The 27,007-nt window shown below is 42.8% G+C and overlaps 1 protein-coding gene across 1 annotated transcript in view; it reads right to left on the bottom strand.

The window, feature by feature from the left end:
- The window catches only part of Itih5 (inter-alpha-trypsin inhibitor heavy chain 5), a 97,764-nt gene extending 71,952 nt beyond the window's left edge, over window positions 1-25,812 (bottom strand). The window contains exons 1-2 of the mRNA XM_038333708.1: window positions 25,664-25,812; window positions 8,923-8,967 (exon numbers count right to left, since the gene is read on the bottom strand). Of these exons, the coding sequence (XP_038189636.1) occupies window positions 8,923-8,967; window positions 25,664-25,753 (135 nt within the window). The 5' untranslated portion in view covers window positions 25,754-25,812. The remainder of the gene's footprint in view (window positions 1-8,922; window positions 8,968-25,663) is intronic.
- Window positions 25,813-27,007: the final 1,195 nt, after the last annotated feature.

Raw genomic sequence — 27,007 nt, 5'->3', positions numbered from 1 at the left:
GCTTGCTGTTCAGTGTAGCTTGACCTTGAGCATAACTCAGTCACATTTTCTTGGTTATTTCAAACTCTGTGTTATTCTACACCAATAGCACTGGTCCTCAACCCATGGATCCTGATCCCTTTGGGGGTCAAGTAACGCTTTCACAGGGATTGCTTAAGACCATCAGAAAACACAGGTATTTACATTATGATTCATAACAGTAGCATAAAATTACAGTTATGAAGTAGCAATGAAAATAATTTTATGGTTGGGTTCACCACAACATGAACAACCATAATAAAAGTGTAGCATTAGGAAGGTTTAGAACCACTAATCTAGAGAGGTTTAGGGTGGCATATTCTGTAAACTAGGCTTTTACACATCAAAACTGCACTTGAGGGACTATGTAGATGGCCCAGTCAGTAAAGTGTTAGCCACACAAGTCTGAAGATCTAAGTTCAGGTTCCCTAACACCCACTTAAATAGACAGCATGGTGGTACACATTTATAATCCCAGCTGTGTGGAAGTGAATTTAGGAGAACCCCTGGAGCTCACTGGCCCGCCAATCTAGCTAAATTGATGAGCTCCATGTTTACTGAAAGATACTGCCTCAAAAATAAGATGTAGAACAATTGAGAAACATAAAAATCAGCCAACACTGATGTCTGTCCTCCACATGAACATGGACACACATGTACACTTGTTACACCTACGTGTATGCACACATACTCTGCCACCATATTCTCACACACACACTATAATCCCCTTGAAACCTTTAAAGGTACAAATGATAATGACAAGGTATAAAAAGGATGCTCTCCAGATGGGTCCTTTTCTGCCATTGAAGGCTAAAGTCATTTACTCTATGACTTCACCAGGTCATTAACACAAGAAGATGACCTTCGGAAGCCCTGGTTCCCAATCCTGGCCTCCTCCTTAAAGGATTCCAGAGACATCCCTCCTGCACACAGCCTTCACGGTGACATTTGTTAGACAGCCAAGAAAACACAGAACTCCCAAATGAAATAACTACAACCTGGTCTTTGCTGCTGACTCGGAGGTCACTTCTGAAGACAGGACACTGACTGAATCTGCTCCTTGCTCTCAGTGCAGTTGCATGTTATCCAAAAATTCCTGGCCACTTCCATCGAACTCCTTTGCCTGAAAGTCTTGGTACTTTCTCTAGGACAAGGGATTATTAAGTTTACAACTTAGTTAAACAGGTTTATAGCTCTCTAAATAAAATTTATCTCCTTTTGGTAGAAATTTCTGGTCCAGTACTATTTTTAAATAATTAAAAAATTTTCTTCCTTTAGTAGTGTAATATTGTGGTTGTCTGATTCTTGCTTTTGAGATAAACAATGTTGTTGAATTTTCAATGTTCAGAAGTTATTGACAACAGATGGCTGCCAGGAGACGGAGCGTCAGCTTCCTTCACGGGTGTGACCACTGGTAGGTCCTCCATGGTAGAAGGCCACACATACAAGAGTGTATGGGCAGCATAAATTTGACTTGATGGATTTAGAAGAAGGCAGAGAAAGAGGAGGGGAAGGAGGGGAAGAAAAGGAAGAAGAGGAGGAAGAGGATGTCACAAACTTACTTGGGTGGTAGAGAAGTCCGGGTGGATCTGGGAGGAGTTGGGGGAGGGAGTTGGAATATGATCCAAAATATGTTGCATGAAATTCTCAAAGAAAAAATCTTAATTACTAAAAAATGCAATAAAATGAAATTGCGGCTAGAAATATGGCATAGCACTTAAGAGCACTCAAGCTTTTGCACAAACTCAACTTTGGTTCTCAGAACCCACCACAGGGCAGCTTACCACCTCCTGTAACTCCAGCTGCTAAGGATCTGATACATCCTCTTCTGGCACCAAGAGCAGCCACACACACGTCTCTCTCTCTCTCTCTCTCTCTCTCTCTCTCTCTCTCTCTCTCTCTCTCTCACACACACACACACACACACACGTGTCAGACAGACACACACACATGAAAGTACATTTTTAAATGCAAACAAATGGAACAGGAAAATCAGGACTAGAGAGATGGCTTAGTGGATAAAAGAGCCTGTCACCAAGCCTGGTGGTCCAAGTTCAATCCCTGGGACAAAAATGTTGAAAAAAGAGAATTGACCCCTACAAGCTGTCCTCTGACCTCCACATGTGTGCCATGGCACATATGTGCCCCGAATATACCAAATAAATAAGTGAAACATAGTAAAAGTGAAAAATCAGTAGATGCGCAATACAATAGTAAGTTTATTTTCAGTAATTTAGACTGAAAATTAAGATTATGGGTACAGTTGATTTCCTATAGCATTACTTTGAAAATATGAGCCATTTGAAAAACAAACAAGTTGGGCAGTGGTGGCGCTTGCCTTTAATCCCAGCACTTGGGAGGCAGAGACAGGCGGATCTCTGTGAGTTCGGGGCAAGCTTGGTCTACATGTGCTAGTTCCAGGACAGGCTCTAAAGCAGCACAGAGAAACCCTGTCTCGAAAAACAAACAAACAAAACACACAAAACACAAAAAAACTAAAACAAAAACAAAAAAAGGAGTATGAGCCATGGTTTATGAGCCCAAGGAGAGGGGTTGGAGGAGAGATACATCTATTTCAGTTTTACAGCATCTGCCCAGCTACCGTTTTCCCAGGAGTCCCTGCAGCTACCCCACAACTCTGCCTCTTACTGCGTTAGCTCTGGTCTAGAACCTGTCAGAACCGTGTGCGTGTGCAGCTGTTAGCAACCCCAGCTACTGGCTCTTAGCCCCGCTCCTACTGTGTGGTAAATACATAATTACATGGTAAATGGAAACCACACAATGGTGACTTCTCTGTCCCTCTCCCTTTTTTTCCTTTCCTCTCTCACTCGTTCCTCTCTCTCTTCCTTTCTTCTCCTCTCTATTGCTCAGATTTCAGCACAGAACCACCTCGGGGCTGGAGAAATGCTCCAGTCAGTAAAGTACTGGCCACATCAACATGAGAACCCAACTCCCATCCCCAGAACCCATGTAAAGAAAAGCTGGCGTGGTGGTGACTGCTGGCAGTCTCAATGCTGAGGAGGCAGAGAAAAGGGGAGCCCCAGGCTGGCTGGCAGCCCATCTAGCTAAGTCAGTGAGCTCCAGTCCAGTGAGAGACGATCTCCAAACACAAGATGGCCGATGGGCAGCTCCTGAGAAGCAACAACCTCTGGCCTCCACACATCTATGCAGAAAATTGCATGGGCACCCTGTCCCCAACATACACATGCACCCGCAAACACATATACATGTATACATACACACTAAAAGGAAAACATCTGTAAAAATATTTGTGGAATTGAAATGAATTTTCTGATTCTTGTTTTTGTTTTTTGTTTGTTTGAGTGGTTTAAGGGTTAGATTTTTGTTGTTGTTTGGTTTGGTTTTTGGTTTTTTTTTTTTTTTTAGACAGGTTTCTCTGTTGCTTTGGAGCCTGTTCTGGAACTCGCTCTGTAGACCAGGTTGGCCTCGAACTCACAGAGATCCACCTGTCACCATCTCCCAAGTGCTGGGATTAAAGGCATGCACCACCACCACCCGGCGAATTTTCTGACTCTTGAACAATTAAAAAGAAGCATACACCCACTAAAGATGAAATGTAATAAGCTAATATTTCCTAAACACTCCTTCAGACTATATTTCATGAAAGTGGAGAAGAAACATCCCAGTTGGCAACTTATCTCAAGACATTTGCAACTATATTTGGAAGAAAGGGGGAAATACAAAACGATGTACAAAGATACAGGAGGGACACACATGGAATTTGAGAAGGACAGGTAGAGAGATGCACACTCACAAAATGGGATGTTGTAGGGACCATGACTGTCAGACCTCCCAGAGCTCAGAAGAGAGGTCAATGGCTGTGGGTTCAACTCAATGGGAGAGCTGCTCGCGTGCACGGGGCCCTGGGTTCAGTACTCAGGCCCCACAAACAAACAGGAAAGGGAATAAAACTTCAGGAAAAAGATAATTCAGTGACATCAGCAAAGTGTGAAAGAAGCTTTTTTAAAATAAATAAATAATAAATAAATAAATTCCAAAATGGTGGAATGAATGAAAAGGATGTTCTGGACTGAGACTAGAGTGCAGTGAGTGTCTACCTAGCATGCATGAAGTCCTGGGTTCAACCACCAATAAGGGAGAAGAAGAAAGGCACAAAAGGCATGAAATAAACCATGACCGTTCCGGGAGTGGTGACTACACCAGGCTAATTAGGAAAGGGCACAGGGGGACACAGGAGACAAGCAGGCGAGTTAGTCAGAACCTGACAGAAGAAAGCAAACACAGAGCTTCGAACGGCGGCAGAAGTGTATGAAAATCTGTCATAAATGGGAGCCTAAAAAAGAGTTGTCTCAGATTTTCCCAATATAGTTCTTAAAAACTCAACGTGGGCACCACATTTATATATAAATAATTGTTTTGTTTGGAGACGTCAACTGGAAAATACAAAGCAAAAGAAATCTTTCTGTGACATAATGTAGTTTCTTCAGTATTTTTTCCCTGCAAAACCAACCCAGATGGAAAAGTAGTTTGAGGCAGGGCGTGTCTTAATTAGCTGCCCGAGGGACCAGAGGTTCGGGTATGACTCACGGGAGTCCCTTAACATCAAGCCACCCAGAGGATGTCATGAATTACCCAAGTTGCCATCTGGAAATGTCGCTATGGAATGTTTGGGACACAGCCCAGCTCCCCTCTTCCTAGAAGACTATTAACACTTCAGTGCTTGGTTCTTGACTAACCGTTTTTCCTTTCTTTCTTTTTCTAAAAGACTTATTTAGTTACTTTTATTTTGTGTGTCTTGGAACTCAATTATTTTCCTTAACAATTAACCTAAGTCACAGTCCATGTGGCCCCTCAATAGAAACTGATGTGTTCTAGCCGTGTGACATTTCCTTGTTTTATTTTTAATCATTAAAACTCTAAATTTAAACTAACATTATCATTAACAATTCCACAGTACAGCTTAGGAAGGAATCATCTTCATCATAGCCCATGGGTAAAAATGCCCAGTAGAACAGGATGTTTCCATGAGATAAACACACTACTTTACAGGCAGTGGGGGTCTCCCCACACCCATTCACACCGTGCCAGGTACTAGAGAAAGATGGCAGCAGCAAACATGTGAAGACACAGCAGAAAGAAAAGGCATTCTGGAGTCTGTGGTCTTGGGACCTTTCCTATCCGAGATTTAATAGTCAGAGATTTTCCTTCTGTTGGGCTGACATCAGAACTTAACTGTCACCTGCTGCTCCTGTGACACTCAACCACTAAGCTAACATCCCAGCCTTTGGCTTTCTGAGACAGACTGGTCTTGAACTCTTGACCTTTCTACCCTAACTTTCCCCAATGCCAGATGGACAGAAGTGTGCCCCCATGCCTGGATTGTAGCAGTACATTTTAACAGATTCCTGAAGACATCAGGAGGCTCAGTTGATGTCCATTTTGCCTTGTTTTCCAGAGGTGAACAGCAGCAACAACAAAATCAGACCTTGAGTTTCACTGTCCGGTACTAGCTGAAAAGAGACAGCTACCATGTCTGCTAAGATCTGTGTTTATAAGGAATTCAAAGCCAGGCTAGTAATTCTGCAGAAACATTTGCAGGTGAGCAACCATATGTATGTATGTGAACCATATGCATGTCTAGTGCTCAGAGAAGCCAGAAGAGGACATTGGATCCTCTGGAACTGGAATTACAGAGGGCTGTGAGCGGCCATGTATGTGTTGGGAGCAGAACCCAGGTCCTCTGGGAAAGTAGCCAGTGTTCCTAAGCAATGAGCTATCTCTGCAGCCCCCTGGCCTAACCAGCATTTACAGTCACTAGCAGAAATACACTGGGAGCAGCTCCAGAAAGCAGCTAACCTCAGGCTCCCTTGTTGTATGGAAGAGAAGATCGGAATGGAGCGGGTGGCTGGATGCAAGGTCCATTGATCTTTACTCAACCTTAAGGCTTCTCTTTTAGGAAAGCTGTAGTGTAGTGTGCATTATCCCTGCTGAAGTTTCCTCAGATGCATTTACCACCTGGGGGACATTACTCCCTTCCCATTTGCAAACAGAACATGACACTAGCCCCAATTCACCTGTTGACATTCATCCAATCTCCACAGCATGGCTTCCTTACATTTAGAGATAAGAAGGAACATTAAACGTAACCATCCCCGTCTCCAGAGGGAAAGAGCCATTCTGTGATCTGAAAATGACTCTGTGATGGTTAGACTTGGGGACAGGGCGACAGACACCGGGATGTGCAGCATCCACCAGAGACGAAGGGTCAGCACCAAGCCACCAGTTGTCCTGACTATAATTTATAGTGTTACATGAAGCCATTTCCATGCAGGTAAAATGCACTTGGAGTATACTCCCCTTTGGGCCCCGCGATGCTCCTCTTTACCAGGCTCCCATCAGCCCCTTCCTTCCTCCAGGTAGTTTCTCGTCTACCTTCATGTCTTCTATTCCTAACTGATTTTATGTATCTGTAAGGTCTAGAGTCCTTGGTGAGAGACCACACACTATCCATCTTTCTGAGACTGACTTAGTTGACTTAATAAGGTTGTCTCCACTTGTATCCATTTTCCTGCAGCTGACAGAACCTGATGTCCTGACATCTGAGGCTGTGTTCCTAGAGAGACCCCTCCCTCATCCTAGAGACAGCAGTGGCTGCCCTGCTAGTACATCTTTAATACGAAAACCACATTATCGAGGTTTTTATTATCCACACTCCTGACCACTTCCTCTGTCAACCCCTTGCACAGAAAACTAAATCTCTCTTTGCCTCAAATCACCCAGAACCTGGTACTGGGCAACGAGGGACAGCGGTTACAGCCCAGAGCCTGCCAAAATGACTCCGAGTATCCAGTCCTAAACTCACTGGGCACATCCTCCACTTCACCCACTCCTTCCCATGAAAATCCTAGTAGATGCTCCGGGCTGTGCTCCACCATCCACCCCACCCACTGCTTCCTGACCTGCCCTGATGCTTCTGTGTGGGGGTTTTGTATGCAAAGCACAAGTCCTGTTACCAGGGACGGGTGAGTGTGAAGTTCTTCCTTCGCGTCAATCACATTGTATGTCATAACACATTGAAATAAAATAATTCCTGGCACAAACTTTAGAATACCTCCTACCTAAGGGCTGCCAAGAAGGACCCCTGATGTCAGAGGGCAAATGACATCCGTAAGTTGCTTTAAGAAAGCTAGTCAGTGTATTTTAACTGTGATGGAAGCTCAGATACAAAGAGTCCCCTGATGTTCAGATGCAGTGTGGGTGTGCGTGCGCGTGCACGTGAGTGCGTGTGCGTGCACGTGAGTGCGCACACACATGCACAAGTGTCCAAGGACTGCTATAAAAAGATAAATCTAATTAGCTCTAAACATAACCAAGCATATCTCTGTGGTCCTGACAATGGTGGGAAAATCCCAGTTGTGGCTGCTTAGTTTCTGTTCATTAATTAAAACCTGGAACATTCTGAGCTGTCTGTTTTCTATAATTAATTATAATTTGGAACATACTGAGAACCACAGTTGGTGGGAGACTCCAGGCAGAAACAGAAGCGAGATTATGCAATCTCACATAAATAACTACATAAGCTATATATAGATTTTTACCCTTTAGGTGATAGAGTTGTTGAAGACATGGTATGTGTTACTCCTGGAAGAACCCATCACGGAGAGAGCTCATGCTCAAAATGTGTAATGCATGAGAAAATAAGACTTGGAAACTTAAAGAGGTTTCTAAGAAAATGGAAGAGATCCTATGAACGGTGCAGGTAGTGGGGTCATGAAAATCTTTGTAACTGCTAGACGCAGTAGCACACGCCAGCAATCCTCCATGCATTTGGGAAGCAGATGCAGGAGGATTATGATTCAAAGGACAGTCTTGGCTGCAGAGAGAGTTTGAGGCCAGCCTGGTATACACAAGATCCGCTTCTCAAAACAAAACAAATCAAAAAAACAAAAACAAAAACCTTTTTAATCAGTAACAAAATTTAGAGGCTATGAAAGAAAGGACAAACATAGGAACCCAAAACATTTCCATGGCAACTACATCAAAAACAATATCAGAAAACCGGTGGTGCATTTCTGAGGGAATCTTCCAGTTCTGAAAGCAGATGATGCCAGTTGCGTGAGGATCCCTGTTGAGTTCACAACTGGGGGGATTAAAACTAATAGTAGGAAGGGCAGAGATGCAATAAGAGCATTTCAGAGACTCACTATTCCAGATGACCAACACCCTATTTTCAGATGTCAAAATTTGTTCATAGTCTGGGAATGTGTTCACAGGCTCCATCACGTATGGAGAGCCCATCCGGCTCTCATCACGCTAAGCTTCAATCTACAAATGCTGTTCACTTCCAAATGAAGGTCTTATTTCCTTAATAAAGATATTACCAAAAAGAACAAATACGCAAGCTATGTTTAGATTTTTGATTACTTAAGACAGGTACTTGGAGCTCCACATGTTCTTTGTGTGTGTGTTGGCGGGGAGGCGGTCATGCACTCATGAGCACCCAGGCAAAGGCCAGAGGAAGCTCTTGGGAATTCTATTCTATTCCATTGAGGCAGCGTCTCTCACTGAACTGGAGGTAGACAGACAGTCAGCAAGCTCTAGGGATCCTCCTGTCTCCACATTGCACAGCACTGGTGTAACAGGTCTGCATGCAGCCACATTAGGCTCTTTACATGGGTGCTGGGGATTTGAACTCAGGTCCCCATGCCTGTACAGTAAGTGCTTACCCACCAAGCTGCCTCTCTAGCTCCTCCTTTAAGAAAGACACAATCCCTTTGAGGAAATTTATAAGGGAATAGCCACACTGTTTCATGCTAGACTTCTCTCAGGAGCTCCAGGAACTTTGGGAAGCACACATCTAGGTTCTGGTTCAAAGGAAGCAGAAGGGTGAAGGAATGGAACATGGTATCTGGATATACGTACCAGCCTTTGTAGCAGCCTGAGTTGCCTGGGGACCCTGAGTGAGACCTGCAAAGACAGAAGAAATGTGAAATAAGACTGGGAAGTATTCATAACTGAGTCCTGTGAAGGCGTTAAAACCCGTTCAAATTCCCCACTAAAGATATCTGGCATGAGGTGTTTTTGTTTGTTTGTTTGTTTGTTTTGATTAGAAAGTGTTTTTCTAGGCCGGGATTCACATCTATCTTTTTTACTCTTGCTTGACTCAGAACCCATGAGGTCAAACTACCTCATCGCCTGGGTGTGCCCACAACTGTGACTGTGACGAGAGCTGAGACGCCCCCAGAACCCTTGCATTCTGCCTCATTCAGTCTTTGGGTTGCATTAAGTTCCTTGCTATTGTGCCCATTGCATCATTGTAATACAGACACTTGGCCTTCCTCTGGAAAGTTTTTAGTCAATGCAAAACTCTAGGAAAACCAGGCACAACACTGACGGTACCCTGAATTGCCTTAAAGATTTCTATTTTCTCATAGGCAAGACATGGGTGCAGAAAAATAATAAAAATTTCCTTTAAAAAAAAATCACAGGGGCTGGAGAGATGCCTAAACAGTAAAGAGTTCTTCAAAGGAGCCAAGTTCAATTCCCACCACCCACATGGTGACTCTCAACAATCTATAACTACAGTTCCTACAGATCAAATACCCTCTCTGGCCTCTACAGGCACCAGGTACACAAGTGGTATACACACATACAGACAGGCAAAACACCCATAAAGATAAAAATAAATAAATCTTAAATAAGTAAATAATTAAATATTAAAATCACAGTAATAATTAGTCAGTCTCTCTGAGCTTATTTAAAAATTCTAACAGATCTTTGAGTATCATACACAGCAAACCTCTGTTTAAACAGCAGAAACTTAACAGTTAGTGCTAGGAGTAACAAATTTTCTTTTGGAAAATATAGAACAGATACTTCAAAAGGATGCCCAGGCTTTGCACATTTTCAAATGCATCTTGTGTTTAACTGTGTGCCTGCATCTATCTGTGTGTGGTGCCGTGCCCACGCCAGAAGCCTTGGGCTCCCCTGGAGCCAGAGAGCAAAACTCAGTGACAGTAGGAAGCACGCTTGACCTTCGAGCCATCTCTCCAGCCCCTGGCTTTACAGATAGATAGATAGATAGATAGATAGATAGATAGATAGATAGATAGATAGATAGATAGAAAGGAGTAAAGGGTTTATTTGACTTATACTTTTTTCAAGAGAACTTTTTTTTATTGATTTTTATTGAGCTCTACATTTTTCTCTGCTCCCCTCCTTTCCTCTCCCCTCCCCTTCAATTCTCCCAAGGTCCCCATGCTCCCAATTTACTCAGGAAATCTTGTGTTTTTCTATTTCACATGTAGATTAGATCCATATATATCTCTTTTAAAGTCCTCATTGTTGTGACTTGTAGGCTGGTTTATGTTTAAAAACCACTTAAGAGTGAGTACATGTGATAATTGTCTTTCTGGGTCTGGGTTACCTCACTCAATATGATGTTTTCTAACTCCATCCATTTGCCTGCAAATTTCAAGATGTCATTATTTTTTCTGCTGTTTAGTACTCCATTGCATAAATGTACCACATTTTCCTTAACCATTCTTCAAATCAGGGGGCATTTAGGTTGTTAGCAGTTTCTGGATATGATGAACAATGCTGCTATGAACATAGCTGAGCCCATATCCTTGTGACATGGTTGAGCATCCTTTGGATATATACCCAAAAGTGGTATTGCTGGGTCTTGAGGTAGGTTGTTTCCTAATTTACTGAGACATTGCCACACTGATATTCAAACGGGTTGTTCCAGCTTGTACTCCCACCAGCAATGCAGGAGTATTCCCTTTACCCCACAACCTCTCCAGCATAAGTTGTCATCAGTGTTTTTGATCTTGGCCATTCTTACAGGTGTAAGATGGAATCTCAGAGTTGTTTTGATTTGCATTTCTCTGATGACTAAGGATGTTGAACATTTCCTTAAGTGTTTTTCAGACATTTTAGATTCCTCTGTTAAGAGTTCTCTGTTGGGGCTGGAGAGATGGCTCAGAGGTTAAGAGCATTGCCTGCTCTTCCAAATGTCCTGAGTTCAATTCCCAGCAACCACATGGTGGCTCACAACCATCTGTAAAGGGGTCTGGTGCCCTCTTCTAGCCTGCAGGCATACACACAGACAGAATATTGTTTACATAATAAAATAAATAAATAAATATTAAAAATAAAAGAGTTCTCTGTTTAGGTCTATACTCCTTTTTTATTGGAATATGTGTTCTTTTAATGACCAATTTCTTGAGTTCTTTGTATATATGGGAGATCAACCCTCTGCCCGATGTGGGGTTGGTGAAGATCTTTTCCCATTCTGTAGACTGTCGTTTTGTCTTGTTGACCGTGTTCTTTGCTTTGCAGAAGCTTTTCAGTTTCAGGAGGTCCCATTTATTAATTGTTTCTCTCAGTGTCTGTGATACTGGGGTTATATTTGGGAAGTGGTCTCCTAAATGTGTTCAAGGGTCCTTCCCACTTTTTCTTCTATGAGGCTGGCTTTATGTTGAAGTCTTTGATCCATTTGGACTTGAGTTTTGTGCATGGTGATAGATATGGATGTATTTTCATTCTTCTACATATTGATATCCAGTTATGTCAGCACCATTTGTTAAATATGCTTTCTTTTTTCCATTTGCTATTTTTTGCTTCTTTGTCAAAAATCAGGTGTTCGAGAGTGTGTGGATTAATATCCGGGTCTTCAATTTGGTTCCATTGGTCTTCCTGTCTATTTTTATGCCAATACCAGGCTGTTTTCAGTACTGTAGCTCTGTAGTAGAGTTTGAAGTCAGGAATTGTGATGCCTCCAAAAATTTTAGGATTGTTTTTGCTATCCTGGGTTTTTTGATTTTTCTATATGAAGTTGAGTATTGTTTTTTCGAGGTCTGTGAAGAATTTTGCTGGGATTTTGATGGGCATTGCATTGAATCTGTAAATTGCTTTTGGTAAGATTGCCATTTTTACTATGTTAATTCTATCTATCCAAGAGCATAGGAGATCTTTCCATTTTCTGCTATCTTCTTCAATTTCTTTCTTCAAAGATTTAAAGTTTTTTTTTTCTTTTTTTTCGGTTTTTTTGAGACAGGGTTTCTCTGCAGCTTTAGAGCCTGTCCTGGAACTAGCTCTTGTAGACCAGGCTGGTCTTGAACTCACAGAGATCCGCCTGCCTCTGCCTCCCAAGTGCTGGGATTAAAAGCGTGCGCCACCACCGCTCGGCTTAAAGTTCTTATCATACAGGTCTTCCACTAGTTTTGTTAGAATTACTCCAAAATATTTTATGTTATTTGTGGCTATTGTGAAGGATGATGTTTCTCTGATTTCTTTCTCAGCCCATTTACCATCTGTGTAAAGGAGGGCTACTGATTCTTTTGAGTTAATCTTGTATTCTGCTACATTGCTGAAAGTGTTTATGAGTTGTAGAAGTTCCTTGGTAGAATTTTTGGGGTTGCTTATGTAAACTATTATATCATCAGCAAATACTGAGAGTTTGACTTCTTCTTTTCCAATTTGTATCCATTTGATCTCCTTTTGGTGTCTTATTGAGCTAGGACCTCAAAAACTATATTGAATAGATATAGAGAGAGTGGACTTGTTCCTAGTTTCAGTGGGATGGCTGTGAGTTTCTCTCCATTTAGTTTGATTTTGGCTGTCGTCTTGCTGTATATTGCATTTATTATGTTTAGGTATGTTCCTTGTATCCCTGCTTTCTCCAAGACCTTTATCATGAAGGGATGTTGTATTTTGTCAAAAGCTTTTTCAGCATCTAATAAGATGATCATATGGTTTTTATTTTTCAGTTTGTTCATATGGTGGATTACATTGACAGATTTTCATATGTTGAACAATCCCTGCATCTCTGGAATAAAGCTGACTTGATCATGGGTGACTCATGTGGCTAGGTATTTGTTAAATCTGGTTCTATCATAGAATATCTTGTTTTGTCCTTCTGTGGTGATTGAAAGTTTTGCTGGGTATAGTAGTCTGGGCTGACATCTGTGGTCTCTTAATGTCTGCAAAACGCTTGACCACAACCTTCTGGCTTTCATTGTCTCCAATGAGAAGTCAAATGTAATTCTGATAGCTCTGCCTTTATATGTTACTTGGTCTTTTTCCTTTGCAGCTCTTAATATTCTTTCATTATTCTGTATGTTTAGTGTTTTGATTATTTTGTGATGAGTGGACTTTTTTTTGATCCAGTCTATTTGGTGTTCTGTAAGCTTCTTGTATCTTCATAGGTATATCTTTCTTTAGGTTGGGAAAGTTTTCTTCTATGATTTTGTTAAATATATTTTCTGTACTTTTGAGTTGAACTTCTTCTCCTTCTTCTATACCTATTATTCTTAGGTTTGGTCTTCTCATGGTGTCCCATATTTCCTGGATATTCTGTATCAAGCTTTTCTTATATTTAATGTTTTCTTTGAGTAATGAGTCTATTTCCTCTACTGTATCTTCAGCACCTGAGATTCTCTCTTCTATCTCTTTTATTCTGCTGTTTATGGTTGAATTTGTGGTTCCTGATAGTTTTCTCATGATTTCTGTTTCTATAATTTCCTCTGTGTTTTCTCTACTGTCTCTATTTCTTCAGTTTTCAAGTCTTGAATAGTTTCTTTCATATGTTTGATGCTTCTTCTTGGTTTTCTTTAAGGGATTTGCTGATGTCTTCCAATTTTTTGTTTGCCTTTTTCTCCATTTCCTTGAGGTAATTTTTCATTTCCTCTTTAAGAGTCTCAAACACTCTCCTGAAGTTATCATTTCTTTCTGCTTGTTGTTTGGTTGTTCAATTATTGCTATTGTAGGGTCTCTAGATTTTACTGGTTTTGTGTTGTTCTCTGTGGTGGTGCATGTGTTCTTACCTTGTCTACTCATCGTTTTCTCTAATTGGTGTGGTTGGGGCTGTTTGTGACTCTGGTGATTAATCTTCTAGGTGCCAGTGGATCCAAGGCTCAGATGGATCTTCGTGGTACAGTCAGTGCCACAGATCTAGTTACCCCATTGGTCACTCAATGTTCCTGGAGGTCTCTCAGTCCTCCCTGGGGGTTTGCTCCACTCCTGTGGGGTTTGCTGTCTCAGGCCTGCTCTGGTCTAGGTTGCAGGCTCAGACCTGTTTCTGTAAATGTCCCTGGTCTGAATCTGTTCCTGCAGAAGTCCCTGGCTTGGGATTGGTCCTGCAAAGGTCTCTGGCTCTGATCTTCTCCTTCAGAGGTCCCAGACTCAGGTGTGCCCAGACTGCAGGAGACCTGCCTCAGGCCTATCCCTCAGAAGTCCTAGACTCACGCCCAGACCTGCAGAGGTACTGATTCAGGTCTAGTTCCTCGGAAGTCCCAGCCTCATGCCCAGAGCCATAGAGGTTCTGGTTCAGGTCTACTCCCTCAAATGTCCCAGATTCATGCCTGGACCCACAGCAGTCTCTGGCTCTGGCCCACTTACTCAGCAGTTGCTCCCCTGTACCTGCTCTTGTGGAGTTCGCTGTTTTGCTCTGGCCCCGTCTCTGGCTTAGTCCTCAGTTTTACACATTTTTAAATAGCTTTTTGAGGTATAATTTTTATACCACAAAATTTACTCATTTTGTGCACAAGTAAAAGTGTCTTTTTCTCTAAAAAAAAAAAAATGGGCAGCCATCCCCACAGTCAGAACAGTTTTTATTAACCTCCTAAAAAAGAAACTCTAGAGCCTGGGTAGATGGTTTGGTGAGTAGTGGTTGCTGCAAGCATGAGGCCTTGAGTTTAATTCCAGGTATCCACATAAGAAGCCAGGTGCAGCAGCACACACATGGAGTCCCAGGACTTCTGCAGAGTGGGGTGGACCGCACAAGAGGATTCCTGCAGCTTGCTGGCTAGCCAGACAGTAGAAACAACAAGCCCAGCTTCAGTGAGAGACTCTGCCTCAGAAAATAAGGCAGAGGGTGATGTGGAAGGAAATTGTATGTGAACTATACAGAGAGAGAGAGAGAGAGAGAGAGAGAGAGAGAGAGAGAGACTCAGAGACACATACACACACATTCACACACATTCACACACACAAAGACACCTACACAGAAAGAGAGATACATACACACACAGACACACAGAGACACATACACACAGAGACACATACAGAGACACTCTCACACACTTTGCACACCCTGGTCAACACCCCACAATCACTCATTCCTAGGCCTTGGCAAACACTAAACTATTTCATATGGTATTCCACATTCTGATCAGTTTATATAAGTAGAATTACACACCATGTATATTTTTTGAATTTTGCATTTCGAATAATTGTTTCAAGTCATCTACACTGTAGCAAACACTACTTTATTCCTTTTTATTGCTGAATAATATTCCATTGTGTAAGTATCCTACATTACATTTTGTTTATCTGTTCGTCACCTGATGGACATTATTAGCATTATTGTTTCCTTTTGGCTGGTACGAATGATTCATAACTTGAATGAAAATTTAATTTTCTTATATAGACAATCTTTCCTGAGGATACAGAGATACCTTTATGAAGTAAATTTTACTTTTAAGAAAGTGTAAAACTGTCTGCCCACAGAAACCCACACACATATCACACCATGAACATGTACTCATATCCCTATACACACAAACATACACACACACCACACACACAAACATACACTCATACCCCTATACACACAAACATACACACACACCACACACACAAACATACACTCATACCCCTATACACACAAACATATGCACACACCACACACACACACAAACTTGCACACATGTGACCCCCACACACAATGATAAACAAATATTGAAAACTTTTCTAAAGAGAGCATACACAGCATACTTTTATATTCCCACCTGTTTGTATATCCGTTAGGTACAAACTTGACTTGCAGAAAAGTAAATAAGAGAGTGGAGTAGTTAGAAAAACAGAATGTGTAATTTAAAAATAGCCGTTCAGAGTTGGAGACAGCTTAAAGCACAGGTTCTCAATCTGCGGGTCATGATCCTTTGGGGGTTCAAATGAACCTTTCACAGGCATTGCCCAAGACCACTGGAAAAATATTTATATTACAATTCATAACAGAAGCAAAATTCTGGTTATAACATGGCAATGGAAATAATTTTATGGTTCATCACCACAGCATGAGGTTTCTAATACACAGCATGTATTAAAGGATCGTAGCATAGGAAGGTTGCGAACCACTGGTCTAAAGGAGCCACTAAACGTAGTTTGCTTAAATACACCATGATAACCTAGGGACCAGAGAGACGACTGTTGGCAAAGCATTTGCCACATAAGCACGAGAACCTGAGATTACTCCCACAACCAAAGAAGAACCCAGGTGTGGTGGTTTCCTTGTGATCGTGGTGCTGGGAAACCCAGACTCAGCAATCTGCAGTTTGCTGGCTGTGGAAGACAGACAGAAGGGTTCAGGGGTTCACTGGCCATGGGGAGACAGAAATAGGAGGATCACAGAGTGCACTAGCTAGCCAGCTCAGCCTTAAGAATTCCAGATTTCAGTGAGGGACCCTGTCCCAAGATCCAAGACAGATGAATTCCACCTTAGGTTGACCTCTGACCTCCACATGCACGCAAGAGCACATACACCCACATATAAACATGCACACATACTGCCCACCTACACATATATCTACCACAAACATGCCCTCATACCCCTATACACACAAACATACACACATACCCACCACACACACATACACAAACATACACACAAACAACCCCATACACAACAATAAACAAATACTGAAAATAACAAAGTAGATTTAAATTTATTGACCAGCAGATCTATTACTTGGCTTCAATATTGCTCATTACATGTTTTCAGCTGCTCTCTGCCAGAAAGATCACCTGCTCTGGACAGATGGGTCCATAGGACAAGCTCTGACCAATATGTTACAGATGTAAGTAACATTTACCACTTCTGGGACAAGTATAAATTACAGATATTTGATCTTTCAGCACTGCCTGCTCCTTCTGGTACAGTAATTATTCACGTTGGGGTGGAGGTCGTTCTCCCAAGTTCACAAGAGACCACATGTGCATACCTGTTCCAATGGATGAGTTGTATAAGCAAGAATGAAATATGTGTTACTTAAGACATTCATATATGAGGTTGTTAGCAATCATAACCTGCTATATTCTGACTGCCATACTCATCAAAGTTTAGGGTGTTTGGGGTTTTGTTGTTGTTGTTTTGGTTGGTTTTTTGTTTTTGATGTTTGAGGCAGGGTTTCTCTGTGTAGTGCTGGCTGTCCTGGAACTCTGTAGACAAGACTGGCCTCAAACTCTGAGATCTGCCTGCTTCTCTGCCTTGCTTTAGGGTGGTTGAATTCTTTCTATTAACATTTTTCTTTGTTTCTTTGGTTTTTGACAAATTAGCAAATAGTACTTCCATATTAGAAAAACAATAAATATATTTTCATTTTAAAAACTAAAAGCAGATCTCTCAAGATTGCTGAGTGGGGTAAAGGCACTTGCTGCTGAGCCCAGGACCTGAGTTTGAGCTCTAGGACCCACACAATCACAGAGAACCAACTCCCACAAGCTGTCTTCTACATACATGCACCATGGCATGCACACACACACATACACACTCTCTCTCCCTCTCTCTCACACACACACACACATGCAGATTCTCTCTCTCTCTCTCTCTCTCTCTCTCTCTCTCTCTCTCTCTCTCTCACACACACACACATCTAAAATTTTTAACCAAAAGTATAATGGAAGCTGCTTTATCGCCATCCTCTCTTTTAGCCCTGATCACGTGACCACTGTACAACCTCTTGTTCAATAGAACATGAGAGAGAAACTGGGACTTTGGATAGTACCAGCCACCTCCATGTGCGGACAAGATCTCCTTTAGGAGAAATCTGCTCTGGTTTCTAAAGAGAAGGGAGATGAACAAGAGACTAAAGCACAGTCCCAGTAAGAGCCCAGGGCAAGTTCTTTAGCAGTTCCGGGTTCACCCTGGGTGTTTCCCTCCCTGGAATTGCAGAATAGGCTGGGGAGCACTTAAGACAGCTGCTGCCAGAAGGCAGCCCAGCCTCTCTCAGGTATTAAGTTCTTTGCTTGATCTAAAATACGTTCTTTGAAGTCTCTTTTGCAAAAGAGGTTTTCCAACAAAACAAGCAACTTGAAGGAAAACTAGAGAAGCTGCTTTTTCATTTCTGAGATGCCTATCTAGCATCTCAGGGGATTGCCATGGCAACAATTCAGTCCAAGTTTAAATTCAAACTGACCCAGTACTGACTCTTACTGGTACAGGCTGACTACTGGTGCCAGCCAGGACAGGAAGTGGAAATGACATTGATGTCACCATCATTGTTTGCAGTTAGGGATTTTGATTCTTATTGTTGTTTGAGGATTTTTTTCCTCCATTATCTTCAAAGAAACTAGGATTGAGAAATGTGGAGAGAAAAGGAAGGGGCTCCCAAAGCTAAGGCAACGACCATAAATAGTAGCCTAGGAGCTTCCAATGACTTCTTTGTAACTCCAGACCAGAGACTTAAGAGATGGCTCAAGTGGGATTAGTCAGATCTAGCAAGTAGAATATTTCTCCTCAATATCAGAACTCAAAATGTCCACACTACAATATTTATTAAGAAGTGTAAGTCACGGCCAATGAGATGGCTCATTGGGTAAAGTTAGTTACCTGTGGGTGAGTCTGAAGACATGAGCTCTATCCCTGGTACTGACACAGTAGAAAGAAAGAACAGACTCCCAGTGTTGTTCACTGACCTCCACACACATGCTGTGACATATGTGCAATCACACACTTACACACGAGAGACAGAGAGAGAGAGAGAGAGAGAGAGAGAGAGAGAGAGGTACTACCAAATAAATGTAGGTTTTTAAAAGCACTTAGAATCTCTGCCATCAAAGATATATTATATAGTGTGCAAGTGAAAGTGGAGGGAAGGGAAAAGGAAGGGAGAAAAGAAAGGGAAGGAAGGTAAGAAGATAGGAAGGAAGGAAGGAAGGAAGGAAGGAAGGAAGGAAGGAAGGTAAGAAGATAGGAAGGAAGGAAGGAAGGAAGGAAGGAAGGAAGGAAGGAAGGTAAGAAAGAAGGAAGGAAGGAAGGAAGGAAGGAAGGAAGGAAGGAAGGAAGGAAAGAAGAAAGGAAGGAAGAAAGGAAGGAAGGAAGGAAGGAAAGAAAGAAAGAAAGAAAGAAAGAAAGAAAGAAAGAAAGAAAGAAAGAAGAAAGAAAGAAAGAAAGAAAGAAGAAACCCATGAACACATAATAACAAACACAGTACAATTACATGGTATAAGTTGCAAAGAAAACTGAAACAAATCAAGTTCACCACATCCTTGAGTAGTGGCAGGCTTTGGGGTATCAGAGTACTACTAGAACTAGCTATATGAGGCATGATTAATAAAATCTCAGGGTCCGAAATTGGGGTTCAACCTGAAGATCTGAAAAGCAAAACAGCCAGCCACTGGCTCTTATCTCAACCTCAGTCTGAAATGGTGATCCTGCCTCCAAGAATCTCAGACTGAGATTGTGTCTGAGAACTGTCTCACCCAATCTTATGTTCCTCTCTAGAGCTGGGATTAAAGATGTGTGTTACCATAACCTGGTCTGTTAGGCTGACCAGTGGGACTGCTTTGCTCTCAGATCTTCAGGCAGTCTTCTTTATTTATTAAAATACAATTGAAATGCCATTAGATTTCCCCTTTTTGTCTAAAATAAAAAAACTAATATATAACTAATATAACTAATGTAAGAAAACTATCTACAATAAGTCCAATGATTATATACAATATATACAGGCAATAAATATATCAACAATGTCTAGTCCATTTGCATTTGACAAATTCAGAGAAAATATTTTATATCTATCCTATCTTAGTGAGTCCAAAGTCTTATATCTAACTTACTTTCTATCATAACTTGCTTTCTGCATCTGGTAAACTATAACTATAGTTACCTAATCTTCAACTCCCTCAGAGACCCAAAAAGGATATAATATTAACTAAGTAAGCAGGAAGTTCAAGCAAGTGACTTCCAAAAAATGTGAGTAATGACAGAAACAGCTGGCTGCCTGGACAGTCACCCAACGTTCCTCTGCAACGTTGGGGTATTCATCTTCGGCCTCCAGGCCTAGCAAATTCGACAGACTTTTCTGTGAAACAGCATATTCTGTGTCCTGCTTGTCTAATTAAGACAGCATAATGTCAGCAGTCAAAGCTGGGGCCTTTTCTTGTCCAGTGGCTTACTTTTGCCCATTATCTTCTCTGAAGTAGATTGGTGTTGCCAGGACACACATGTCTCATTGTCATAAAAAAGAAGAAACTAGGATATTAAAACATCTTAAATGCCATATTGGGCAGGTTTCTGAAGTGTTTGAAGATGGCCTATCTACCTAAATTATATCTTTGTTTGACCTTGAAAACATACTAATGTGACTACAGCCCCATGATGGGCATCAAATTAAGCACGATTAATAAAAACTTAGGGTCAGAAATTGGGGTTTAACCTGAAGATAATATTCTCTACTCTCCCTTTTGAGTTCTAGCCCAAGGTCCCTGAATCTAGATCCCATGACACACGTGAGAGATGAGTCATTAAGGCCAACTTCAGCAGGCATCTTGAGCATACTAAAGTCACCTTCCTAGTGGGGAAAGGACAATAAACTGATCCACCCAGCAGCTCCATCTTCTGAGTGTCTCCAGAACACTGAAAGCCAGACCTATCAGCAGAGCGACCACCGCCTTAGAGATCTGCCATAGAATCCAGAACAAAATTGAAGCTGGGTATTGGAAAGTCACTTGATGTAGCTTTGATCTCTGGTTGAGTGCAGTGAGTCTGACTCTGGAAGTGTTGGGGGAGTGAAAAAGAGAAGAAGAAGAAGAAGAAGAAGGAGGAGGAGGAGGAGGAGGAGGAGAAGGAGGAGGAAAGAGAGAAAGAGAGAGAGAGAGAGAGAGAGAGAGAGAGAGTTTACATTTCTGTTTTCCAAGGGTACCTGGTATACATATATACACTTAAGCACACAGTCACATAGACAAAGTAAAAATAATTAAATCTTAAAAAATAAAAAAAGTTAGACATTGCACACCAAGGAACAATACCCACAATTTCCTTTGGCCTCCATACGCACGTGCAAACAGCAGCTTGCGCACCTACATACACTTGTATACACACAGAAGAGAAGACAAAAAAAGAGAAAGAAAAACAAAAGAATGAGTGGTTTAGGACACGCCCATCCTTACTTCCCAGCTCCCTAGAACTCTCAGGTCATCCTGTCCTTCCTTCTGCTGAACCAGCCTTTCATACAGCAGCTTTGCTAGCCCTGCTGACTAAATTCACACTGCACGTTAAACAAAAGTTCTTTACGTCTGAGCACCCACAATTCAAGAAAATACTAGTTAGGAACACAAAGTCGCATACAATTCATCGCCCAGTCTCAGGCAGCCCCCACCCTTCCTTTCCTCCCTCAAGACATGAGATATGGCTGATTTGGGAGTGAGCACATTTCTGGAATGCCTCCCACAACATCTCTTTCCCCATTCAGTCCTGCCGTTCCATCCCAGAAACCACACCCCGTACATAAGGGAGGCTTTATGGAGAGGCCTGCAGCCTGCAGCTCTTGTACTGGCTTCAATTATTAGAAAGCTAAAAGAAGTAGCTGTCTGTATTGAAATGTGAAGACATGACAATGGGTACAACTTTATGAGGCATTTACTCTTTGGGAAGTTTGGAAATGGATCACCAGGATTGACATTTCAGACCAGCATGTGCCAAGCAGAATCTGAGTCAGAAGCATTGGACAAAAGTATCAGTCTGCAAGTTTCATGAGGAGCCCTAGCTTTGGGACTCAGCCCTCCTGAGCTCTGTGATCTGCATATACAAGCCTGAGGGCCCAGCTCCTCCTCATGGCCTATCCCGTATGGCTGTTCTTTGTAGATCAGATTCTTTGAGACCTTGGTGTGACATCTGTGGCTTTAACTCGACTATACATACACACACACACACACACACAATATCTTACTGCCTACTCTATGCAAATGCTTTGCCTGGACTGGCTCCATATTCACAAAACCCTCAGCAGCATGGAATGAATATATTTATTACTGTTTAAAATATTTATTACTAGGCTGATGAAATGGCTGCGCAGAATTTGACCCCTGGAAGAAAATTGATATCTGCAAGTTTTTCTGATACACACACACAGGAGTGCACAAATAAATGTGAAACTAATAAATAAAATTTTTATTGTTGATGTTATAGCTATCATTATTATCCGATGTTTGCACCAAACACCGCCTTGGGAATATGAGGTAAACACTGTTTTATATCATATTATTTAGACACTGATAGAGGTTTGAGAAGCCTTGGCTTGTAACAAGCCCCTGAAGCTGGACATTTAGGGTAATTGTCCTGTCGACAAAAAAAAATGTGCGATTTGTTACACATTTATCAAATGAAAGACTACTTTAGCATCTCACTTGTAGTCATAATTTCATATTCCTTCTCTTAAAGGAGCTCGTCAGCGTTATCTTCCTTCCCCAAACACAGACCCATCTGTGTCTGTGAGCTAGGAGCTAATAAGAGCCCTACACTGACGTGATGAAAATGGAATTTAAAGAGTTAAGTTCATTGCCCAGGAATACACAGTCAGGAGACGGTGGGACCCACATAGCCTGCTTCCACCTGGAATACTTTTAACCATAATATTCCATTGCCTCTTTTTGCTTTAAATAAAGCTCCTGGCATTTGGAGAGCGTTCATAGACTCAGTAACTGATTTTTTTTTTTTACTTAAAACGGCCTTTGTAATAACTTTCTCCTTATTTTCAAAGACAATATGAATTGAAGACATAAAGTGAATAAATCAGAAGATAGAAACAAGTAGACTTCATGTCACTTCCCTTCCAATACTAATTCCCTGGAACAGTCCTTTTTTAATATTTTATTAGTTTTCTATGTAATCTGGGTAGGGGCATGCCAGACTTGTAGAGAACACACTGTGGGAACCAGTTCTCTCTTTCTGCCATGTGGGTCCTGGAGATTTAACTCAGGTCATCAAGCTTGGTGACAAGCACTTTTACGCACTAAGCCATCTCTCTGGCCCCGGCAGCATCACTCAAACTACGGTCCTCCCGTCACCTGCCCCATCCCTTCCCATAGAGCAACACAGATGGGAGGGAAGCCACATTTCCGCTAGTCAATTAACTTCCCAAGTACACAGAGGGGGTTGAGAATCCCTGATTTTAGAAGTCACTCCACTAAGGGTCATATAACTTACAGATTCAGTAGGGGGTGGGGGTGGGGGGAAGAAAGTGAATCTAAGGTGCAAGCAGTACTTTTTCTAGTTACAGGTAAATGAGCAGACCTGGTACGAAAGTTGATAAGCATGTCCAATTGCATTACAACTTCCATCAAATTTACATACGTGTGTGTGTGTGTGTGTGTGTGTGTGTGTGTGTGTGTGTGAACTCATCGTATGTGCGTGAAAGGGTGTCACTCCTCAGGCACTGCCCTGGCCTGGAACTTGCTGAGCAAGTTAGGCTATCTGGCCATAAGTCCCAGGGATCTGACTGTCTCCACCTCCCTATCACTAGGATTACAAATTGGCTTCCATGTCTGTCTCCTTTTGTTTGTTCGTAGTTTGTTATGTGGGGTTTGGGGATTGAACTCAGGTGGGTCTTCATGCTTATAAGTAAGCTTTTTCTCTGACCCAGTTGTCTCCTCCAGATCCCTCATTACATTTTACAAACTAAATTTATAGCTTCAAAGGTTATAATTATTAAGACTAGAACAATGACTACAGCCTCAGATTCTAGTCTGAGATTTTACTGCATCAATTCTTCAGAATCTTTCAGTTCTTGGGATGGAACCCAGAGGCCTCATTGGTCCCAGGCTAGCATTCTACCACTAGGCCACATTCTCAGCCTATGCAGGTCACTTCCACTCAGCAACATGCGTGGGCACACGCGCGCATGCACACACACACACACACACACACACACACACACACACATGAGCTAAATTTAAAATAAATTGTGAATAGAGTGTAGAAATCCAAATTTCCACTGCAGATTTTTTTTATTTTATTTTTGTCTGATTTGGTCATGTTCAAGAAAAATATTGCCATGGACCAAAGACAACAGGAAATCACCAAAATGAGCCAAATCCATGTTTTTCTAAGAAGGGAACTTTAGAAAGTGTTAGGCCCACTTGCAGTTGTGGAGACAGCATGGCTTGAATCCATCTCTAGTCCTCAAAATGATCCTTTGTTTGAGGTCTTCCCACACTCCTTTTCCCTTACACTCTCTCCAAGCATCAAGATCTTTACCCCGAATTCCTTCCCTTAGCAATTCAGCTGTACGAGCCTCTCAGCAGACACTGTGTCAAGTGCCAACCCTGCTGGCAGTCTAGGATTCAAATCTAGGCAGCCAAGTGTTAACCACTAAAATACCTCCCATTTATGGAGTGCCTGCTGGATGCCAGGTCCTTAGCACGAGCTAGTTAAATTCTTAATAGTATGCGCAACAGAAATTACCAACCAGACATGGTACACACCTGTAATTCCAGCATTTGGAAGATTCAGGCTGGAAAACTGTGAATTCAAAGCCAGCCTGGGCTAATAGGAAGTGCCAGTCCAGCCCTAGCTCCATAGAACAGCTTGCCTTGGAGAGAAAAACTGTTGCATTCAAAACTAGAGGTTGTCCAGGTCACACAGCTGGCAGAATAGGGAGCAGCCTCTCTCTGGGTGAAAAGCCTACATTTTCCCTATGCCACCACCAAAGCTCTTGGGGCTTTGCTGGCTATCTTGCTAGCTCCTAAAGGGAACCCCACATTTCCTACCTTACAGATAAACGCCTTCCTAAAGTGGACCCCCTCACGAAAATAACCACTGCTACGGGGTGGATTCTGTCTCTCAAGTCTAATTTCCAAACAAAGGCTGGGAAGAAATGTGACTGCTTATGTCTTCCTCATCCCGTGAAAACACACTTTGAACTAAACGGTTAAATGATTGTGTCAGCACTGACATCTACAGGATCTTCACAGGGATGTTAGGACGAATCTGTTTAATAGCTTTTATAGAACCTTCCCAGTGGTTCTGGACTGAACCTCTTCATTGTCGGGGCTGTGGTCACCTGTGAGTTTAAACTGATTAAAACACAAACGCTGAGGCGTGCAGAGAGTACCAGGTCTGCTTCAGTTCTTGAAACTGACTTAATCATGGGACCGCCTGTAAACTGCTCACAATTGATAAGAACCGGAGGGGAAATTGAGTTTCCCCACGTTTAGATGGAGAGAGTTGAGGTTTCCGGGAGTTCACGACTTTTAATCAGCTCTTTCTCCCTGGATGAGCACTAACAGCTAACCACCTCACACGTCTAAGGTGAAAACTTGCAATGAACTTCTGGGTGGGAGTCCGTCTAGAAATTTGCAGGGACGGATGGGAATCTGGTAGACCTCGGCAGCCAAAAAAACACTTGATTCTGCAGGACTTTGAAGTTGCATGCACAACTCTGAGGCAAACTGGTACGGGGCAAGCGCTAACGAGCCCTCAGAAGAGGCGCAAGTGACCAACAGATGGGAAAGCTTCCCTGGAAAGGCCTGGAAAAAGGGATGTGCAGACCGAGAGACTTCCTTGCATCCCACGGGTCAGTTCCCGCCTGTCCAGAAGTCGCACGGCCCAGGGAGAGAGGGAAGGGACAGAGCCGCGGACTGCCACAGCTCTCCTACTTACTTGCTCCGAGGCGTCATCCCAGCTCCGAGCCTCTTCCTGGGACTCCGAGAAGAGGGGCAGCCCCAGGCACAATCCCAGCAACAGAAGCATGGTGAGGCCTGTGCGCGCTACAGCTCTGGGATAGGGAGGGAGTTTTCAGGGTGCTGAAGGAGCTGCTGCAGCTGAAAGACACACACGCTCCATCCAGCCCCGCCTCCAACAAAGCCCCGCCCGTCAAGGTCCCCGCCCACTTTGTGCCCTCCAGGCCTGCCTGAGTGTGTCTCCAGCAACACCGCTACCTAGGCCACGCCTCCTTGCTCTTTCGGAACCCCCCACCCCCGGTTCCGCCCGCTGCTCACAACGTAATCCCTGCCTCCTAATTTTGCCTCCCCTGGGCTCCACAACTGTCCGCAGGCCAGCTTCCTGCAGGCACCACCTCCAAGTCCCACCTCCAGACCTTGAGTAGCTAATGGGTCCCCGTGGTCCCAGAAGGAAAAAAACTCTAGAGCTGCCCCAGCTGTGTGCACAGCCAAGGCAAACTCTTCTTTGCCCCGCTTGAATGCCATCGTGCCTCCCAGGCTGCATGCAGTGAAGAGACTTCTCTTAGGTCTTTCCCTCTGCCTGCAGCTACCTGCACTATCACCTGCAAGTCTTCCTTCCCTGCTTCCCTTGGCTTTATGGACTTGCTTCATCCTTGTTGCCGAGAGATAGGGGATCAGCACATTAGGTTCACCTGAGGCCTAAAGTTGACAGGGCCTCTCCTCCCCTTACTCTTGGTATCAGCCACCAATGCTTAGAATCACAAGTAAGGGATGTTAACTGGTGGTCTAAGGCACACAAGCCGCATTGCCCCTTTTAATGCCATTCTAGTACTGGGGGACAGAAAAGAGAGGCAGAATTAGACCTGCGTGGATGTTGGCCTGGAAATGAATGTTCTGTCTCTTACTTATAAATGGCTGTTCTGTTCTTGTCTTGCCACAGGAAGGATCCTGGCCTATGGCCCTCCCATGCCTGGCCTTTTAGAACCGAAGGGAAGTCTTTCCGCCCTGTAAGTGTCTAATGCAGCTGGGATAGCGTGCTTGGGTCATCTTGCAAAAGGTAGTTGCTTCAAAGACTTATCCCATGTCTCTGGCAATTCCATCTAGACAGATAAGGTGAGAAATGGGCTGTGGCCAAAACCAGGGAAGTGGCTGCCCCCACCCCTGGCAGCACGTCCTGTGGAACATTGGACAGTCAATGATAATCGTGGAATCTATAGCAACATGGAGAGTCTTGGCAGCATAGCGGCACAGGGGTGGGGTGGGGAAGATCAGATCACAGAACTGCATGAACACAACACATTGTAGCAAGGTGAAAACACACAGG

Source organism: Arvicola amphibius, chromosome 6 (assembly GCF_903992535.2).
Source record: "Arvicola amphibius chromosome 6, mArvAmp1.2, whole genome shotgun sequence".
Taxonomy (NCBI): domain Eukaryota; kingdom Metazoa; phylum Chordata; class Mammalia; order Rodentia; family Cricetidae; genus Arvicola; species Arvicola amphibius.
The sequence above is the reverse complement of the archived record's forward strand: the minus strand, read 5'-3'. Positions and strand labels throughout refer to the sequence as shown.